General features: G+C 38.4%; 1 protein-coding gene across 1 annotated transcript in view; it reads right to left on the reverse strand.

Moving 5' to 3' along the window:
• The window catches only part of JMY (junction mediating and regulatory protein, p53 cofactor), a 62,952-nt gene extending 41,255 nt beyond the window's left edge, over positions 1 to 21,697 (reverse strand). Inside the window, exons 1-2 of the mRNA XM_084225060.1 lie at positions 20,731 to 21,697; positions 3,461 to 3,634 (exon numbers count right to left, since the gene is read on the reverse strand). Coding sequence (XP_084081186.1) covers positions 3,461 to 3,634; positions 20,731 to 21,570 — 1,014 coding nt within the window. The 5' untranslated portion in view covers positions 21,571 to 21,697. The remainder of the gene's footprint in view (positions 1 to 3,460; positions 3,635 to 20,730) is intronic.
• Between the last annotated feature and the right edge of the window lie 724 nt (positions 21,698 to 22,421).

The following is a 22,421-nucleotide window of genomic DNA, read 5'->3' on the forward strand; positions in this document are numbered from 1 at the left end:
CATTTTTATTTCCAGCTATTGATGACTACTACCGGAACTTTTCTGCTATGGCAACGTGCGCTCTGCACACACAAAAAAATTACCAAATTTTCACAGGGAAATAATTTATTTTGATTAAGGAAAGATTTGTGAGCATAAATGTGAAACATTTTTAGAATCAAAAATTTAACACCCTTTCTTAGTTGCCAAGTAGTCTGATTCCCACCAAAAAGAGTATCTTAAATTCCATTTAAAATCCAACATCAATGCTAGATTAATCTATGAACGTTGTTTGTCCTGTGCTTTTATGTTCACAGTTGTCTTCCCAGTTCTTGGAAGAATATACAGACAGCTCAAAACATGTAAAAGCATTTGAGTATCAAGCTTCACTTGCCAGGTGCCAATATAATATGCAACAAAATCAGAAAGAAAAGGTGAAATCAGAAGAAAAGGTCCAGTAATGCATATAGTGAAATTACCATGCTAAAACTTACTGCTTGAATGTCTTTACATATTATTACAACTAAACCAGCAATAGTCCGTAATTTAATGAGAAAATGCCTACACAAATCCAGCCCAGCTTTTATGTATATAGAAAAATATAATACTGTCTTCAATTCCTGTATTATGCCTTCTCCAGCATTCAGTGAACATATGGACTGTTTGGTTGGCTTACAAATTCAACTTTTCACATTTACCTTACAAAGTACAGTCATACTAAACACAGTGAGTATGTCTAGTAAGTGTATCTTATATTTTAATCTTGAAATGAGTTCAGACTTGCTTCTTTGATAAGCATTTCTCAGTTTGATAATACCATTCATTACAAGCTGGCTTTCATTTCTGTATCCTTCATAAAGGCCTTGGGGCAAGCAGAGTTGTTCCCATATCATACATATAAAGATTTAAGTCCAAAACACAGCTGTGCTTGTAATGTTCCGCTCTTGCAAGAATGCATGGTATCTGGTAAGTATCTTGACGTGCTTGGAAGGAAGTCCCCATGGATTTGAGCAGCACTTACATATAAAGAACATTTATATAAACAAAACCAGGTTTCTGATGCTGGAAGCCCAAAGACAAGCAATCACTTACTGAACACATTGTTCTAGGGTTAGATGACTAGCCCATAATTAAGCAGAAATGCCATTTGGAGTTACTTTTCCACAGCGACATTTCATTTCATTTCACAACAGCCCACCTTTTTTTCCTTTCATGATCTTATACCTTTTACATCCTGCTTTTCAAATCCAGAATATTTAATTACTTCACAGCTTTGACTCTTCACACACCTATATTCCATCCTTTACACTAAATGAAGCAAAATACACCTGAAAAATTAGCATACAATCAAAATATAAAATGAAACAAGATTCTATCATGTCTATAATGGGCAGCAGTAATCTACATTTCCAAGCTTCCACATGGTTTTTAACCTCATTATGAACTTTCATTCTGGGTTGTTTGGTTTGTTGCTTGATGGGTTTTTTCCCCAAAGAAGGAATCTGGGTACAATACAGGTGTCCTTCTCTAGTAAGTTTCCACTGAAGACAGAACTTGGTTTTTGTTTTTCCCTTGCCTCTTATAGGCTTGTCTCTTCCTTAAAATTTAACAGTAACAGCAGAAATTTAACATCAAATGACATATATTCCCATTTTTATGTCCTGCTCCAAAATCAGAAAACACTTCCCAAAAATCACAGGTGATGTAATTAACTTCCTTCTAAACTCAATGTGAAAACTCATAAAATTAAGCTGATTAAAAACTTAAAACCTTCCAAATTCTTTTAAAAAGCCCAAAAAACCCAAACCAAACAAAAACAATTTCCCCACAAATCAGAAACAGATACCTAATACAGAAAAGGTCTAAAATATTAAAGCCTGCCAGAAAAACATATGCAGCAAGTTAATACAAACCATTTCATGCACAAGTTCTATTTATAAAACATTTCTTCAACCCTAGCTACCCAGTATAATATATGTTTTGTCATCATAGATACAAGTACTGCTTTCTCTCAAATGATGAGAGGAAAAACAAGAGATGGCATCTTTCTCTACTGCATTATACAGATGACCAATTTTTTTAACTCACAAATTGCCAAGTCAGGAAGAGAACACAATGTACATTAGAAGAAATTATGTATTACTAAAATAATCAACCACAGAACACACCTCTGAAGTTTATCAATATTAATCTTTCTGGAAGAATATTAAATGATGCATTTTAAAACTGGAATTCAAGAGATTACTGAGGTTTAAAAAAATCAAAACCGATGAAAACATAACATAACTCTTAATCTCTAATTCTACTCATTATAATATTTACTTCTCTTATTTTACAAAAGAACAAACAAATAATCTTTTTCTCTACTACAAATTCCAATAAAATGGGAATTATTTCACCATGCTTTGAAGAAAGCATATTAATAAATGAAGTGTTTATAGGCTTCAGCTGTATAAGACGTCTGAAAAAAATATTCATGCCAATTCTCTGTGCAGCAACAACATTCAAGAGAAGGAAAAGCACTTTTAGTTAAAACATCATCACATTATAAAACTGAGTTTATTTAAGATTGCTGATTTCTTTGAAAAATTACTTTAGGCTCACAGCAATATGCCAAAATATAAAGAATACATAAAAAATCCTTTTGCCTCCCTCATTCTTTCTCAAAACCAGAGAGGAACACTATTTTTAAGCTGAAAACAGTAAAAAAATTGTTGGCTAACTGAACAAGGTATCAAGCTGAGATAAAATGACATTTACAATACAGATTAAATGAAACAAAATTTTAGCTTAGAATCAGAAGGCTGTAGTCTTAACAATCTACACAGGAACCAACTGTTTCATCAAAAGTACATCCAAGATGCAGTAAAGATAACATTTGTTAGTTATCTTTCTAAGCATTCAAGATCAGAATTACTTTCAAATATAAGAAACACACTCATTCTGGAACAAGTTTACCAAAATGTAGATGGCTTTTCTAGCTCTTAGGAAAATATACTGTCCAAGTGTTACAACAAATTATGTATTTTAATTAATGTTCCATGAGTTTAAGTCTTTTGCAACATCACAAAAAAAGCTACTGACTTTTCACAGTTCACCAGATTACATAGAAAATTACTTTTCATTAAAGTTTCCTGAGATAATCTTCTAGAATAAACAATAGTACAAATACTGCACATCTCTTTGTATTTTATTTATTACTCAATATTCCCAACCACAAAATTTTAAGTTTGACCTATTTCATTCAGTCATGCATTTGAAGGGTAAGACAGAAAGATAAACAGGTGGTGCTTAGCTACATAGCTACATATGTCAGATGTTCTCACTCATCAAAAACATCATCTTAGTGAAGAGCCCAGAAAAACAGGGCCAGCATCTAGTGGAAAAATATCACTTCATATACTGCACAACAGAACTAGTAAACAGGAACTAAAAAGCAGAACTTCCCAAATAATAAGTATCTTAGTTGCCTTTACCCTACCTTTATCTGCTGTCTTCTAAGCATCGCAAGTTCCCTCATATCTCGGAATGGTTGCAGTAAGTACTGGTAGAGCTCCGTGGTGGCTTCTGCAAGATTACTGTAGGCTTCATCTTCCATTTGGTACAGTTCAAGGAGCTCTACCATACTTTCTGTATTCTTATGTTTTTCCAGAAGCTGTAGAAAAAGTACAAGTTTTAATGAAAATATTGGAATATTCCTGATAAAAGTGGAAGCAATTTTAAAAACATTTTTTAGCCTATCCTCTTGTATCATCTTCCCCTTCCCACAAAATCACCAGACAAACAAAACAATCTTAGTCCCCAAAACACATCTTCAATTCAGCCAGTTAGGTATGAGCACATCTCTGAAACCTTAACTGAGCAACACTCAGACTGATTTTTTAATTTCCAAAGATTTCTGGAAGGTAATGAATATGAGCACAAAGAAAACAGAAAAAGCAACTTAGCACAACAATTTATAATGTAGTGATCAGGTATGCTACTTCAGACATTTCCCATTTTTGGGTAACAGAGCAGAGGAAAACAAAGTGATAGACAAGGAGACAAAAAAAGTTGCATTTTCAATTTTTTACGTTTTTGAGAATTTTTGGTGTTTGGGTTTGCAGTTTTTTGTCAGTCTGTTCTTTGGATACACACAGCCCCCCACTACATCAGTGTGGCCTCAGACAGAGAGTAACCCATATGAAACGAAACTTCCTAGAAAGTTCAAATCACAAAACTTCAAATGTATGAACCTTTCATTCATTTTATTTTTACAATTACCAAAGCATTATAATCTTTAAAAATACTTAGATGTTAATATAAAACTACTTTAATTCATATAAGAAAATACAACATCAACGTCTGTTCTAGCTTTTAGTTCTTAGGAAGCAGAAAATTCACTTGTACAAACTAGCTACAATGTAAGATTTTTTTATTGTATATGCTCATCCTGTATCTATTTTGGGCATTTGCCTGAGCAGACTTCACATGGTGCTGGAAACCTTTCACCATGTCCAATAAAAAAATATTTACTTGTTTAATAAAAACAAATCTCATACAGACATGTGGAGTACTTAATGTATTTACAAAGACAAGATTATCTGAAATTAATTTCCCTCTCATAATTTTCGAAGTGAAAGTCTCTTGCCCTTTATATTATCATCTCAAAAGCATATATTCACAGTCCAAGTTTATTTAAACTTAAAGATTAGTAACACTGTGGTGTAAATACATCCTATCTTATATCTGTTCATTGAAGTTGGATGCTAAGACATTAATGAAATCTCTCTCTATAGCAAACTGTGTTTCAGTTACCAGAATGGGTATGAACAGTGTCTTTCTTTGTAATGGAAAGTTTGTTTTAGAACATCTCTGTAGCCCCACCTTTGAAGCACTAAAGAAGGCTAGAGAGAGGATGCAAAGCAGAATGCAGAGATGCTCATAGCAGCTTTATATGTTTATATGTTCAGCATTAAAGTAACGGCCAGATTCCATGAAAAGACAGGAAGAGCTTTCCCTTATTAAGGTTTAGCAGAGAAGAAAGGTCTGGGAGAGAGGATAAAAAACACATGTGAAAATCCTCACAAGGAGAAAACTTCAGCACAAGGCAAACTGCTTTGTTACCTAAACAATTTCACGCAGACAGTTGTACCTATAACAAAGTCATTGCCTATGCTCTTCTACTCTTCCAGTAGCACACAGTATTTTGTAGCATTTGAGTTCTTACTGAGAACACAACCATTGGGCTTACAGTCTGTGACACTAACATTGTATTAACTTTCAGTCTTAGACACACATAAAGCAGAAACTATAGAAATAACCTGAAACTATAGAAACCCAGATACTCTTGGATTCATGCCTTAAGTCCCTATGAATCTCACAATATTCCAACTCACTATTTGTTTCAACCATCTAGTCTAAGAACACACCATCTTCCTCAGCTCTACTTCCATGTGACTAGGGCCTAAAAGAAGAGTTGCCATAGACCAGCTTTCTCCTACTTTCCCCGAGCACAATCAGAAATCCCTCTGCAGTCCCAAAGCTATAATTAGCCTTCCATCAAGCTACTCAATCTTTCTTCTCAAGCCACCCATTGCACAAAATGCAACTCTATGAGTACATGACAATTTCCTTTTAGTTGTTTAGGCTGTTGGTATCTTACTATTTAATAAATTTACACCTCTGTTTCATTGTGAAATACTACTACTCCACTAGGATACAAATTCTAGAGGGCAACAAAAAATAACAATTCAAGAAAATGTAATAATCTGAAGGGGAATCTTAGGTACATTTATTCCAGGGAGAGAACAATACAATGGAGGGGCTTTCTCCTTTTTATTCACAGACCATTCTAAAGGCTATTTACTAGTTCTGATATTTCGGTAGATGGGCACAACTTTGCATAAGCTGGAGTTAAAGTGTCAAGAAATGAACAACTAATCCACTTTTATGACTATGAGAATAGTACAAAGACATCTTTAGGACACTAAAAACTAGTAGCTACTTATAACTAGCTGGCTGTTCCGAAAAAATCATGTCTATCACTGATAATAGCAGGGATAAAATAATGAATTATCAGTGCATACCAAAGGTAAGTAAATGGACGTAACTTCATGGTCTTGCCTGTGTTAGTCTGCTGCTGGGGTTCCCCAAAACCTAAATCAAATCCTAATTCTCAATTCCTTCAAAAATACCAAATCCTCAATAAAAAAACCCCAAACGCAGAAGTAAGGGCAGGTTATTAATAACCAATTAATACAAAATTAGACATATATTTATTCTTTAACTATTAACACAAGGTAAGCTTCCATTTTTCATCCCTAAGGCAATGATGCAAGCAGAATCCTATTACTAATGAGGGCTTTCTGAATGAAAATGGTAACAAAATTTCATCTATTCTGCAGTTCCAAAAAAAGATGTAACAAAACAAGAAAAATTACTTAGAAACCAAAGAGTATAATCTTACATGGTTTAATGCAAAGATCAATGAGCTATTCAATATGGGTATTCTTCAATTCTTCAAAACAGTTAAATAATCAGACTGAGAGTACTTGTTACAGACAGCCTCATTACACCCATCCATCTATTCACATCCCATTTTCACAAAAAACACTAACCTTGGACATAAAGCTTGAATACTGTGTTCAGCTTTGGGACCCTCATTACAAGAAAAGCACAAAGGTGCCTTTCATGGAACTGGTGAATTGTCTAGAGAATAAGTTTTACAAGATTAGCCTAAATAAATCAAAATATCAGACTCCTCCTGGCTAAAAACAGCTGCTCGCCCTACCAGCTACCAAGGAACCAGGAAGCAGAAAAACTATAGTGTCCCATTGCAATGGGTGCTTCCCCAAGAGAAGACAGAGGGAGGGAAAGAGCTACAAAAAACTAAATGGGATTTCTAGCTACAGCACTTCTCAAAATAGTACAGTAGCTTACTTAAAACCCACTTGAAAAGGTGTATTTAAGCAAATATCCAATATTCCCCAAGAAGAGTAGATCAGCTTCTACAGAAAGTCACCTGAACTGTATGAACTAACTATAAAAGTCAACTTCAAGTTTATTAAACAAAGAGAAAAAAGACAGTATAGCTATACAGCACTTGGAAATACCATTGCCAACTCTTCCCTAATCTTGCCTAATGCAGATGTAGAGTTTGTTTTACTGGTGACTGGTTTTTTTAACTGATTTTTTTTTTTTTAGCTGTGTGGGGGCCCATCTCTTCTTCTAAGCAACAAGTAACAGGACAAGAAGAAACAACCTCAAATTGTGCCAAGTTTAGATTGGACAGTAGAAGAATTTCTTCACAGAAAGAACTGTCAAGCACTGTGCAGTGAAGTGGCTCAGTCATCAGCCCTGGGGGTATTTAGAAGATGCACAGATGTAGCACTTAGGGGCATGGTTTAGTGGTGGGCTTGGCAGTGCTTCATTAATGGTTGGACCTGATGATCTCAAAGGTGTTCTCTGACCTAAATGATTCTATAAAAGGCGTTTAAAGGAATACAGAACTGTTTTCTCTCACATTTTGGAACGAGAGTGTGTACCAACCACCAAGTCTTCAACAATCCAGGGTGGTATTAACCGAAGACCAATAGCTTTGATTCTACTTCCATATGGAGGTTTTTAAACCTGATGAAGAGTCCAGGTGCTTCACTGCCACCAGTCTGGAAGGGGCACTGACACAGGAAACAGATGGTGTAAATCTGGCTGCACAGAGCACCTCCCATTACAATGCAGCCTGATGGAGCTTTCCTGCTCCAGATCAAAGCAAGCTAAACCATTTTTTTAAAGCTGGCTACCATCCAGATAGTATTCAGACAACTAGATACCTGGGATGCTGGGACTAGCACACAATTATGTCATAATGAAAACCACACCCTCCATAGACCCACAGGTAGTTTGTATGCTCCCATTTCCACATAGGTAAATGTGTACCTAGCCAAGTGTCTAGACCAACACAGAACATTAAAGCCAGGCAGTTTTCAAGGTGTTGGCATAAAGTACACTAACAGTTTTTGTGGCATGTTTTATGCCCCAGTAAAGACTAGTTCTCAGCACAGACATTCAGTGTTACTGCTCATTTACTTCAACAGTCTTAGGATGAATTTTTAACTTTCACAATTTTTTAATTACATTATTTAAAGAAGTGGGTGGAGGAGAGTAGAGTAACATCCTGTACAGGCCTGACTAGCTCTATACCCATTGAATGCTGCATTTATTTTAAGAATCATGTTTCACAGATGTTACATTGTTCACAACTAAATGAATCCATATATTTTAGGCAACTATTATGCAGATACACTCTAACCAGCAGGAAACACTTTTTTTTTAAATTTAACAGCGCATATATTTGAACTATATAACAAAGATTTTTTCTGTATTTTTTTATTTTATTCAAAAAGCTTTAAAAGCATTACAATAGACAGTGTAATTATGTGCAGGTTGACTTCAGCTGGGTGCATAATCCAAAGTTTAATTTAATCATAGACGAGTCAAGATTTACATTTCCTTTGCTAATACTCCCAAAACTTTCCCTCTTACTCCTATTTATTTTGGTGTATTTTATAAAAACATTGCAATATGACACATAACCATTTTTAGATAAAATCAGTCATAAAGATATTTTTTCAGTATCATCTTAAATTCCTTTATACTTCAGAAATAACTACAGAACACCCTACTTTTCTATGAATTTAGGTTGTCATAAGTCTGACAGCATTACCTGCCATTTCCAAGAAGAGTTCTAAAGATTCAAACTGAAGCATACTCAGAACCTCAGATAGCTGGTGTCAGAGAAAAGTACAGTACTGCAGATAGTTTTAGCTACTCCATCCTTTGTCCAGAGAACAGCATTCCTAGGAGTAAAATACTCAAGCCTCCTGGTAATGCACTAGCAATAGTCCGCAATGACATTCAGACGATGAGTTATAAAGAAGTAAAGCTAGAGAACACGTAAAATCTGTATGCAAAATTCTAGCAACTGAACTTAGAAGTCAACTTTTTTTTTTTTTTGCATTAGAACATGCTTAGAACTGTTTCTCTTTAACCAAACAAAAGAAATCGCTGTTAAAAGCAAATATACTCCTACATGTCCTGACAATAAGCACAAGTCTCAATTACATGAAATCTTCACTACAGGCAAACTGCTTTTCTCACTCTTACAAACATGTGGTCCTATACTTAAATGTCACCCACCACAGATAAGAGATTAAGACTTGCCAGGATATCCAGCTGTTTGCATGATTGCATTGCCATCAATAATCCTTACCTTTGTGGTAAAAAAAGATCAGTTGCATTACTGTAGCAGTAACAGACCAAAGCCAGACTCTCCCACACAGATCTAAAGCATATTTTACTGCTAGGGCAGAAATCATCTAAGAGAACACAAAATCTAGACAGAGAGGGAGGATGTTATAAATAAATTAGTTAATACTGACTAGCATGGGAAGTGCTGGATCCAGCACTACATCTGTTTTACCTCCTAAGACTTAAGAAAGATAAAAACAAGTGAATTCCATAGTAACTTATCTGGAAACAACACAGCAACTGACCACCTACTGAGTGCACAAAAAGTGTCCATTTTTTTTCAAAGAGGCTTCTGAAGACAGGGAATTGAAGTGTATGCTAATGCACTGCCAAGGTTATTATCTGGATTTGGGTAGTTTTTAAAGTGGCTGTTTAAAGAAGAGCTGAGCTAATTCAACTAATTAAACTAAAAGCACAGATAAAACATACATAGCAAACAAGTTTAAAATTCACATGTATTCAAAAAAATTAAATAGCAAACAAGAAAATCCAACAAAGATATTGGAAAGCAAAACATGGGGTATTTGAAACACAAGAAATTAAGAATACTTGCATAAGATGTGCCATCTAGGCCTCTTAAGAGCTGCTAATACAAAATGAACCAAATCATTCCCCTTTAAACACTACTTAAAACAGTTCCTTTACCTGTACACAGCGAGCCTAGGACGTCAGTACATGTGTGCAGAGATCTTCCAGGTGGGTGGAAAGGGTTTTGGAAGTGGCATCTGTGAGAAGATGCCAGAAGCATCCCCCATGTCCAACATAGCTAAAGCCAGTGAGCTCCAAGATGGACCCACCACTAGCCAAGGGCAAATCCATCAGCAACCACAATAGCACTTCTCGGATAATGCATTTAGGATAGGGAAAGAGTGCTGGCACAACAACTGCAAGCCCAAGAGAGGAGCAAGAACAGGTGAGAGGAACAACTTTGCAGAAACTAAGGTCCATGAAGAAGAATCTGGGGGAGGTTCTCCAAGGACTTGTGTAGAGATATCCTTGCAGCCTGTGGAAGACCCCCGCCACTGGAGCAGATGGATGCGCCCTGAAGTAATTTTACAGAGAGCCCTGGAGCAGGCTCTAGGCAACCTGTGGCCCCATGGACAAGGGAGACTACGCTGGAGAAGTTTTCTGACAGGAGCCCTATGATCTCACGGAGGACAGACACTGGAGCACCTGGTTCCCCAAGGACTTTACCCAATGAGATGGACTTACACTGCCAGAAGTCCATGGAGGTCTGTCTCCTGTGGGTGGGTTCTCATGTTAGAGCAGGGGAAAAACATGGAGAGGGAGGAATGGTAAAGAAAACACATGATGAACTGATCACAACCCCCCTTCCCTATCCTCCTATGGTATACTGGGAAAGGAGGTAGAGAAATCAGCAGGGAAGTTGAGCCCAAAATGAAGGGAGGGGTGGTGTGAAGATGTTTTATGATTTGGTTTTATTTTTCACTATCAAACTTTGATTTATCAGCAATAGATTAAATTAATTTCCCCAAGCGGATTCTGTTTTGCCTGTGACAGTAACTGGTGAGTGATCTCTTCTTATCCTCATCTCAACCCAGGAGCCACATTTCTTGCCCTACCAGCTGAGGAGGGGAGTCATAGAATGGCTCTGGTGGCCACCTGATGTGGCCACAACATCTACCCACTGCAAGAGCACACCCCAGGAGTTTATGACCAGCACAGATTGCTTAGCCACTTTTCCCTCCTATCAGTGATCCTCACTTATACACAGGTTACAGCTCCTAGACAGTAACAATTACCTTTGTCTAGTTTTTTTACACTGCCTACCAAAACGCACCTCATTTCAACATACTACCTGTAATACAACTCCACAGATAAAGAAAAAAACTGAATTGAGTGAGAAAAACTGAAGCAGTATTTTAAGGCAGTCAAGTGAGCCAAAACATTACATCCATGTATGCATCATTACTGAACAATGCAACTTCTCTCCTCCCACATGGAATTCTAAATAGAAATCTAAGCAGAACTGTAGGTACATATATAACTTGTTGGAAAATCACAAGGCTCAGGCATAAAGCTCTCGGCTCTTACAACAATGTATGGCAAAGTAGATCTCTTCTGAAAGCTCAAGAGGGAAATGTCAACAACTAAAAACTATGCATCTCCTTCTCTGTAAACAAGACAAACATGTAACACCATGTGGGGTGCTTTTTTTAAGCTGGCACTAGTCTGGTCACCTTACCATACTGTGCGATGTGGCTGTACAACTCCTTAGTCAGACTTCCATGTCAAATGAGTGTCTATAAATACGAGGTATTAGTTTGAATTTAGTATATTACTTGGATAGCCACAGATGAGCTACAGAAATCATACCAAACAAGGGCTAAGTGCATGGGAGCAGGGTGCTAGGTTTTCCTTTTCCTGTTAGTTACAAAGAAATAGGTATTTACATTGTAACATAATTTCATGAATGAACTAGATCTGTTTAGAACTGTATTTCAGAGTTATTATGATATTTTGGGACTCCTTTCCTTTGAAAAGGGGCAAAATAATTAAAAGATAATGTCACTAATGAATCACTGGTTGGTTGGAACATGGTAACTCTGAACAAAAAGACTTCTAGGCAACACCTCACCCTGAAGGCTTGGCAAAGAACTTACTTTACACATATCCTAATGAGTTCTAAGTATTTTTTTTTCTCTGCAGGTCAGAAGACTGAAAACACACATTACATAAGCGTTCAGGCTGTGCCGTAAAATACTTTAACTTTTGGTCCACTTTTGGTCCTTCTGAACTATGTTGTTAGTCAGGAGAATATACTCAAGAGCATCAAAACTGACAACTATATAAACAAACTAATATTTACACAGAACAAACACATTTAGTTAGCAGGTATTATAGTGCTAGTCTTAAAACCTCTCACATAAGATTTGCCATGTTAGGACAAAGCCCTAGCCACATACTCACCTGCAGTAAAGATCAAATGTTTTTTTTAATGTTAATGTTGTTTTAATGTCTTTTCATAAAAGAAGAACATTTAATGGGAAGAAAAAAAAATTAACAGGTACAATCAATTTCACTGTGAAGTCAGCTCGTGGGAATTAGATCAGCAGTACTGAATTAGTACTCTTAGCAGTTTTACAGTGCATTTGGCATGGTAGCGAGTGATTCTCAAATGTCTGATAAATCTACTGTTAGACTTTTAAAAATCTAATTCAAAGCAGGAAAAGCATTACAACAATACCAGATTCTAAGTACTTGTGAGGGTGAATTTACTTTTTAAAGCTGACCCAATAGCTTGCTCCCATCGAGAGAAGATTCCTCTTCCCATCCCCTCTTGCCTCTCTTCTTCCCAGTCTACTCCCATTCCATGTTCCTTTTGCTCTCAGGTGCCCTCTTCTCCACTTCACTGGCTTCAGTATTTCTCAGATCCTTCAACTAACTCAGCGTCTAGCAAAAAACTACTTTGTGGACTCTCTAGGAGTAATTTACTGAGGTTTATTGAGTTGAATCAGCATACTGAAAGGACAGAGAAGCAGAACAGGAAGGAACACAAAGCTGATGTGGGGGAGGACAGAAAACGATAGCATCCCCCCCTGTCAACACTAGCAAGCTGATGATCCAGTTCTTCAGCTCCCTTCAACAACACAGATGATGAACCAACCACCTTTAAGCCCAGGTGACAGATATGAGGTAACTCAAACAGCCCTCTGTGAATTCTTTCAATGCTGGTAGAGTTCAGCCTCTACGGCACCTTATAGGACGGTGCAATCATGGAAAGGCAGGCCTAAGGAAACAGCATTTTGCATCCATAAATGCAATTTTTTAAAGCTTCCAAGCTCAAATAATAGGGATTTTATTTAAAAGTTGAATAAATTAAAAAAAAAAAAAAAACAACAGTAGAAGGGACATATTTACAGTCCACTACTAAGAACAAAAGGATAAATAAGGTATGAAGAAAATCCTTAGATCCCATATCATGCCCATTTTTCCTCGTACAGCAAATACAGTAAATTGCAAATAACAGAACTGTATTTTAGGCAAAAGCAATTTCTATTAACACCAGGGGAACACAGACTTGTATTCTGTGGTGCTAATTGTTTGAGTTGGTTTTGTTCCTGTTTTTAGGCAGAAATGAATGGGAAAGGATATTCAGTTTAAATGTTTAAGGGAAATAAAATCCATGTGTGATAAAGCAGCATGATAAAACACATTTGAAATTATACATACATTTACCTACTCATTCAACTCCTCCAGAAGACCTCCAGTATTGCAAGTAGTTTGGGATTTTTTAACCTCCTCCCATATATGATTTTTTTTCTGAATTATACTATTATGAAGTGACAAAATGATACAATTTAAAATTTTGACATCTGATGATCATGAACAAGTAACACATTACTGAAGGCTAAAGAATTTGGGATCTGAAGTCACAGGGCTATTTACACAGTAGAAAAATTGCAAACTTAGAAACTTCTAGAACTGATCTACAGATTTTCCCCCTCAAAAGTTTCACAACTTAATTAATACATTGATATCTTTTTCATTTCTTCTTTTTCTTCTTAATTTGTTTTATATTTCCTTTCAACAGATATAAAACACAGTGTTTTTTAAAGTTTGGGTTTCCTTTAAAAAAAAAGAAAACCTTAATCAAAATTAGTTCTATTTTAAGCATACGGTGCAACTAGAAAACACAGTAAGATTCCTTCTAACATAATAATCTTTGATTCTAAGATTTAAAAATCTTTTACAACACGCTTTCCCTAAAGCAGCTCAGACAAATCATGATGCAATACTGTTATGTGAAAAATTGTGCTACCATTAATTTTAGATGACCCACATAAATTGTCTGCATGTCACCACAAACAAATGCTAATTGATTCTTTAAATAACATTTTTCAGAGAAAAAGCCCCAAACCCATCCAGTTCCTTCACACTAATACCACAGCATTTTTCCAAAAGAAGGTCAGAATCACTTGCCACAAATACGTTGTGGAAAGTATTGTAACCGTAGAAAATTAAAAATTTTGGTTGTTTTATGTATTTAAGAAATCAGAAGTACTCGAGGTCCTTTAAAAATTTTTTGAATGTTTGCTGAATGACTGGAAGTGCTTTCTAAGACCTTTCCAGAAGCAAATCCTTAACAAGAAAAGTTCACCAAGTGTTCAAATTAGGTTGAATGAATAATGTTTGTCATTAGCAATCAAAAAAACTCACAGACATACATCTGATATTCCTATAAAAATTTCTCACTCAGAAAAGGATAGAAAAGAAACCCAGAGATAGGGTCTTACCACTGAAAGGTTTTGAATTGAAAGCAGTATCTGCCAAAGGTTTTGTAACTGGTGAGTGGAGTTGTGATGATATATCGCCCATGTTCTATTTACATCTACAGTGAATGGCTGCAGATGATCATGTCCAAAACCTGGCTTGCCAGGGAAGCTGTCTTCTCATCAAAACATATACATATATGTATTGACTAACTCACTGATGTTCTGTATCCTTAGAATATAATTTTCCATCTCCTCCTGTCCTAGCTTCCTTCTCTCTCTACCAAAACCTACTAGGCTTTCATCTCTTGCAAAATAGTTTGGCAGATATATCTTTAGCTGGACTGAGCCATAACTTCTGTAGAAGTCCTCTCCAGTAACAGCAATATCCTGGTGCATTGAAATGCTATGTTTCTAATAATATTAAAAAATAAATGTAAAAGCACAGCCTCAAAACCAAAAAATGCAGTAATTTTCAAAAATCTCTACTTCTCAAAACCTACTTTAGGTTTGTGGTAGCAATATTTACATATGTAAAGCACAAAATTGTCCCTGACTATTTGTAAACAGTGTCTTGTCATGTTACAGAAACATAAAAAGATTAAACTATGACAGTGAATCTGCTTTCAAATTCAACACCTGCCTGGGTAATCATACTATGTCAGCCAGAAAAGGAGAGGGAAAAAAAATGTTACTGGCTTAAGGAAGTAGTTTTAAAAAGCATTCACTTGAAAGGAAGACAGTCAACTGAAGAGAAAGAAAATAATGGTAGGAAAAAATGAGAAAAAATACACAAGACAAAGGTAAGCACAAAGAAAGTACAACCCAATATCATCTCTAAAGGCTAAGAAATTAAGGAAGCTCTGAATCCTAAGTAGCACAATGGAGTACAGAACATATATTACATAGGTTGTTCACACCTCTTCAAAATATTCTGTCATATGAAAAAGCTGCAAATAGGTACTAACAATTTTAAACAAAAAACAAAGGAAAATTTATATCTAGGGAAACCAGGGGAATATTAAATGAAATTATCTCAGCATCAGAGTACTCCCCAAAGTAACACACATAAATGGTTCCCCAATCCCACTTTAGGCAGTTAAAAAAACATATACTGCAATTTTTTTTTCCCTCTTCCAGGTATCTGGATAAGGAAATTAATTACTAGATTTGCAAGCTGTTGTCTTCAGTTTCTAAAAATTAAGACCAGGATTACTAATACTGCTATATTGTACAGAATGCAGCTCTACTTTTCAGCTAAGATTTAAATTCTGTCAAGAATGATCTAATTTTTGAAGTCAATGCCCTTTTCTTTGTGTATATATAAGTTTCCCATGTTTTGAAGAAATGTACATTGTTTTAAGCACTCTGACTTTCAGGTACAGCTGCAGTACTCATTGTCAACTTGCTCTAGCAGTTGCCCAACACCAGCCAAAGTATTAATATCATGTAGGTGTCTCCAAAGAGCTTGGAGGCTACCTGCCAGTTCTACAGAGCATACCCTACAGCTGCTGACATATTCTGGTCAGTACTAACTTACAGTACTAGTTCAGCACTTAAACAGCTTTTTTACAATGGATTTATAATCCAAACAGTGTTACTGGAAACAAGCATTAACTCTACAAATAATAAACACCAAAAAAAAGTATTCCAACAAAACTAGCTTGGACTTCCCAAATACTCAGCATTAGTCTTAACTCTGCTCTCCTCATGTCAATCAGAAAAAAAATCCACAGTATCTTATTTTAATCCTCTGTGCTCCCAATGTTAAATTCAAACCAGTGTTTTGTTCCCTCCTGAAACCCCTTATGTATCTTCTAAACCTAACTACTGCAGTTCATATATTCAGTTATGCTTTCTTCTTGCATAGAAAGATGTTACATTGGTTTTGATGGAAACATTACTGTTGCTAACATTTTTTCCATGTTACTGGGACACTGAATACACTTTTGTCATGTTTTATATTTACTTTTGTATTACCTTTAATTCTGATGTTGAAACTCTCTTTAAACTCTCTTTTAACTCTGTTATTGTGCCTAGATGCAGATCACTGAACAGCAGTCACCTCACTTTTGGAAAACTTCCACTTTTGTTATAGTGCCCCACTACCTACCATACAAACATTTATTTTAGAACTGAATGCATACAGCCAAAACCAATGAAATATAATTCTTCTAGTTACTGAGACAACCCTGAATATTATTGATTACTGAAATATTATAACAGCTGCAACAAAACAAAATGTTATTGGATATTATATACCTTTTCTGATTTAAACAGAAATGAGTGACAATATGGAAGAAATACATGTTGAAAAGTAACAAATGTGAAATTCCATTATATATAACTGAACCAATTCCTTGCCACTTTCTCTAATTTCACAAGCATATTTCATTCATCAAAACAAAAAAAAACTTGCCTGCTAAACATGCAAAAGTAATCTAAAAATTATCTGATTATGAAGGAAATAAAGAGACCATATAGCTTTCCATCAACAAATGCTACGCTTTCTTCTCATACAAGTTGTAACTGTAACAAAATAGATTCATTTTTCCTTAGCCTTTCTAGCTCTTTGAATCAAAAGAAAATTAAACCAAGAAGGATTATTCTCGTGCTTAGCAAATACATCACTATACAGGAGATGGAGATTATAAATAGCAGGAGGTCCTCACTTTCACGGCTGTCTAAAGTCAGCCACTCAAAAGAAGATGCTTTCAGAATTACTTCAGATTTAATCAAGCACTTACAAGTATTTGAACATTCACATTAAAAAAAATTTAAAAGAAGACACACAGAGCGGGGATACAAAACAGTCTTTGTCTACCTGCAAACACTGGAATTCTTAGATTTTATAAAGCAAAAAGAAAAACAAAGCAAGCCTTTGACTAGTTTTATACCTGGCACTCAAGATCCTATAGACTATCATCCACCAAATTTCAGTCAACCAGGGCTGTAGACCAAATTTCAGTCTACTAAGAGCTGTATGGAACAGGAACATTCCCAGGAGCTGATAATTCAAAGATACTGAAGTAGACATATAACATACAGATAGACTTTCCAAACTGTCAACTTGTTATGCAAGAGCACACAATGAAATGTGTTTGGAGCATGACTAAGGCACCCATCCTCTTGATCACAGTTTACACTAACATCATTTTTTATTCAGGAAAACATAACTACCTTCAGCCTTTTGAAAACACAGAATGGACACAGAGATAAAGGACCATTACTGCTATTACTAAACTCACAGAAATTTACAAACATCTCCACTTAGCCTAGAAAAACTCTTCTCTATGTAGGAAAACATAAAAAGGCAACTGGCAGAACCAAGAATACAGAGACAAACGTTTTCTGCCTTCCTGACACAAAGTATAGTATTTTGGAAATACTGCCCAGTAAGCTGGAATCCCAAAAAAAGATTCAATGGTATATTCTCTGTTGAAATAATATCTTTTTATCTTTTAACTGAGTACCTGAAGGTTTTTTTTCAACAGGTATAAACTTAATAAACAGGTTTTTACTTTAAATAAATTCCTCAACTATTTCAAAATTAATAGTTTTATTTGAAAAAAAATAAAAAAAGTGTTATTTCAAAACTGCAAATCAGGCAGAAGAAATGAACCCCAGGTCACACAGTTCCTCTACAACTATTGTACTTACTCACCTTGGAACTGTTTCTCCTTGCAACATTATTATGGTTTATTAAAGGCCTAAAATTTGGACTGAGATAAAAATTACTGTCACAAAAAGCAACGATTACTAACTGCTGTGAAAATAAACTGGCTTGTGTGTAATTTATGGAAAGCAATAACTGTCCAAGCAGGGGATGCTAAAACAATGAACATGAGGTTTGGTTGCTCACTTAAAAAATACATATCAAGAGGAACTGCAAGCATTTCTCAAATAACAGTCTAACTTCACAGAGGAATTTGTCCTAGAAAACATAAGAGATATATTAAATAACTATAAACTACAGAGGCACATTTTAAGATGCTAAGTCAAGGTCTTGGGACTTGCACAATTTTACATTAATGAAGACCCTTCACATTCCCTCCTAGATACCATTCTGGTTACCAATGCTTCTCAATCACTTCCTCTTTTCCCAAAAAATTCTTGTAAGAGACAAAATTGTTTAAAATTCCTTGGATCCAACATTCCTGCTATCAGTTGACAGAATTCCAGCACAGAAGGAAAAATAAAACGTGAGATAAAACACGTATTCACTAGGTTTTCTTTAAAGAACAAAGATCTTTACTTCAGAAATACCAAGCAGTGCTCATCATCCACTGCTTCATTTGCTTAGAATTGCAATGACAAAGAGCATCAGTATCTGCTTAAAGAAAGACATTTCCTGTAGACCAAGTAAACCCCTGACAGGTAAGGAAAAGAGAAACCTGAGAGCCAAGAGGGAAAGAGCAGGTCATTCCATTGGTTTCTTTTCTTAAACATGAACTACCCTTAATTAAAGAAGGATCGACTTACACAACTGACAGAAGTACAGCTGTATTGACTTTAGGTACACTACCAGACTGGTTATCATGGGAAAGGAGGGTTGTAAGGTAGTCAAATACATACACAGGCTCTGCCATTTTGTCTGCACCAAGTTCAGAACATTAACACAGAACACGATTACGTAGCTTAGAGAACCAATTTATTTTTGCCAGTAGTACTGGCAAAATAGAAATTGAGATTCTCCAATAAACAAATAGTTCTTACTCAGTAATTCTTAACTAGTATTTCCTCAAAAACACCACATCCCTCGAGTTAGGTATCCAGCTCCCAAATTCCATGTGCTTAACACGAACTTCTCTTATCCTGCATCACTCCTTGTAAAGACTGCTGAATTGAAAACTAAATCTAATTTAAGCATACACTCCAAAGCATTAATGCAATTTAAAAAACCAGTGAAAGATGATATGTTTTCATAGTCTGTGGACTAAAACCACTGCTGAATTTTATCAAACTGAATTTTTAATGTTGAATTTTATCAAACAAATTACCAACTATACACCAAATAGCAAGACTTAATTCAGTCCTTTAAATAGACATTAAAAAGAAAAAGAAGAATCAAAATTATATACCCTAACACACCAGTTTGGAAATAAACTACCTGGCAATGCTATACTTGGATGTTCTTACCGTGATTACATCATGGATACTACAATTTTCTCATACTCTGTAACTCCAGTCACAAAGGAAAAGCTTGGCATGAATTCTATGGACTCAAAACTACGCCATCAGAGAGCAAAAAGATATACTCACACTCCATCAAAAACAATCACGACCATACATTTTGCAAAAGAATACTGGCAGGATATATGTGGGTAGCTGAAGCAGACAAACTTGACCTATATGCACAATAGAATTAAGATGATGTTTGTAAAAATAAAGCACAGTGTAACCTGACTCATACTCATAGTCACACCTTGATAGATCCGGGTATATTCTGGACCAAGGCCACCGAAGCCCAAAAACGAGTGTAAAATTCTCATTTTATACTTGTGAAATCTGGGTCCTCATACAACTCAGTCCATGAAGACCAACAAAGTAAAAATTCTCATACAGTGATGCTAGTAGTTAGATGGGCATCCTCAACTACTCTATCTAGAACAGTGTATGGTTTAAGAAAGACACCAAGTGTTCTGAAACACCCAAGTCTTGACAGACAATATCAACAGCAATATAGTAAATATCCACTAGTACCAGATAGATTGCTTTTTTCTTTAAATTCCAACTCTAGGAACTTCTCAGCTGAACAAAAGTTGTACTTATTCCTACTCCACTGGAAACATAATCTTGCTATATAAATCCCAGATTCAGAACCACTGTGTGAACCCAGAATATTCTGGTCTTAAATGCCTAAACTGTACTACCAAAATAAACACCACAGGTAGCTGCTCTCATTTAACAGAAAAAAATTCAGACCCCAACACGTCCTGGTGCAAGGCAATGCAAGAACAAAAATATGGGAGCAAGATCTTGCCAAATCCATCGGATACTTATTTACAAACATCTACATTTGATTGCACAGAAGAAAGTACTGAGCCACACTCCGATGAGTAGGGAAATCTGCACCTCCTTAAATCCTGACCCTAGGAACGTTGGAAAGGCTAAGCCCCATTTTCCTCACTAAGGAATAGGACAGCAAGAACAAGACTAAAAAAGATAGCACAGATGAAACTAAATACGACACTAAAGTGGGAGCATCAGGACCACGCAGTAGCCTCACCTCCTGAATGCGCCTGCGGGCCCTCTGGAGCACCTCCTCGTACCCCTTCTGTCGCAGCTCACTCAGACTCTCGTAATACTCTTCGGGGTCGTCGGTCTCGGTGAAGAGCACCTGCGAAAGGATCTTCCAGCCACAGGTATCCAAGCTGTGAACCAAGTAAACTTGCAGCTCGTAGCAGAGAGCGTCCATCTCCTGCTCGGATAGTTCCGGTGCTCCGAAAAGCACCGTCCACATGCCCGAGGGCTCCTCGGGGAAGGCAGGCAGGTAGGGCTCCAGCTCCGAGTTCACCGAGCACAGCTGCTGGTGCACGGCCCGCAAGTCTTGGAAGGAGAACAGGCCGGCCCAGCTGCACTCCTCCCCCGCCGGCTCCGCGTCGGGAGCGCCCAACTCGCTCGCCCGAGGCGGCGAGGGCGGCAGCGACAGCGCGGCGGCCACGTCCTCCTTCCCCAGCTCGAGCACTTCGATCTCCTCGGCGGCACCTGCCGCCTCCGGGCCGCGCTGCGGCCTCCGGGCCGGGCTGCCCTTGGGGCGCAGCGGGCTCTTGGGCAGCGCCTCGGCCCGGGCATGGGCGCAGCCTCGGGACGGCCCCGGGTCCCTGCGCACCGCGGGGCCGCCAGCCTTGGGGACGGCTCCGGCCTCGGGGCCGCTACGGCGCAGCTCACGGGAGCCGCTGCGCTGGCGCTGCGCCGTGCGGTTGTGGCAGGTGATGGCGAACTTGCCCTCGATCTCGTTCCAGGCCACGATGAAGGCGAACTTGTGCTTCTCCCGCTCCTGGAAGGCGTGCGGCCTGACGGCCACCCAGTCGGCCTCCAGCGTCTCCTCCAGGGCGAAGGCGGACATGGCGCTGCGCGACTCCGCACACGGGCACACGCCGCCCGCCCTCCGCGCTCCCGTCCCGTCAGCTGCTCCGCAGCCCCGCACCGCCTTACCGCCCACCACCAGCCATCTTAGCGGCCGGGGTACAAGGGGGAGGGTGCGCTGCTTCCCCACCGGAGCGACGAGGGAGGAAGGGCGGACGGGAGTCGCCTCCTCCGCTCCCCGCACGGGTCCCGCCGGTCACCAACGCGGACAATGCGCGGCGCCCCCGCGCAAGCACCGCGCGCGCGTCACGTGGGGCGGGATCTGTTTACAAGCGGCGGCGCTGCGGCAACTCCGCGCCGGCTCCGCCCCCCGCGCGGCCTGCGGCAGCCCCGCCCCCCGCGGCGCCTTCCCTCATTGGCGGAGGGCGGCGGGCGGAGCCTCGCGCCCCGGCGGCGCCGCCGAGCCGCCACGCTCGCACTCCCTCGGTGGGCGTGGCAGAGCGACGCCCCGCCCCTTGACTCGGAACCCCAACGCGGCCGTTCGGGCGCCCTCGCGCTGCGCGTGCGGAGGGGCCGCTAGGGGGCGGTGCGGCGGGGGCCGTGAGGGGACGGTGAGGCGGGGGGGGGAGAGAGGGAGGCGGCGCGGGGAGGGAGCGGTTCCGTGGCTGTTGTGCGCGTTCTTTCTGACCGGCGATTGAAGCAAAATGCCTAAAAGATCAGCTGTCGGGAGCGCCTAGCGGCACGCCGCGCAACAGGAGCTTGCACTCCTGATTAGTCTGCAATAGAGTGAAGCTTCTGTGATGAGTCCTGGCGACAAGGGCATGTTCCGAAATAGCTGTCTTGAGGCAGTTGCATACTTTATAACTGAAGGAAACTGCACTGAGACCCGGC

The sequence above is a fragment of the Fringilla coelebs genome, assembly GCF_963513975.1.
Source record: "Fringilla coelebs genome assembly, chromosome: Z".
Classification (NCBI taxonomy): domain Eukaryota; kingdom Metazoa; phylum Chordata; class Aves; order Passeriformes; family Fringillidae; genus Fringilla; species Fringilla coelebs.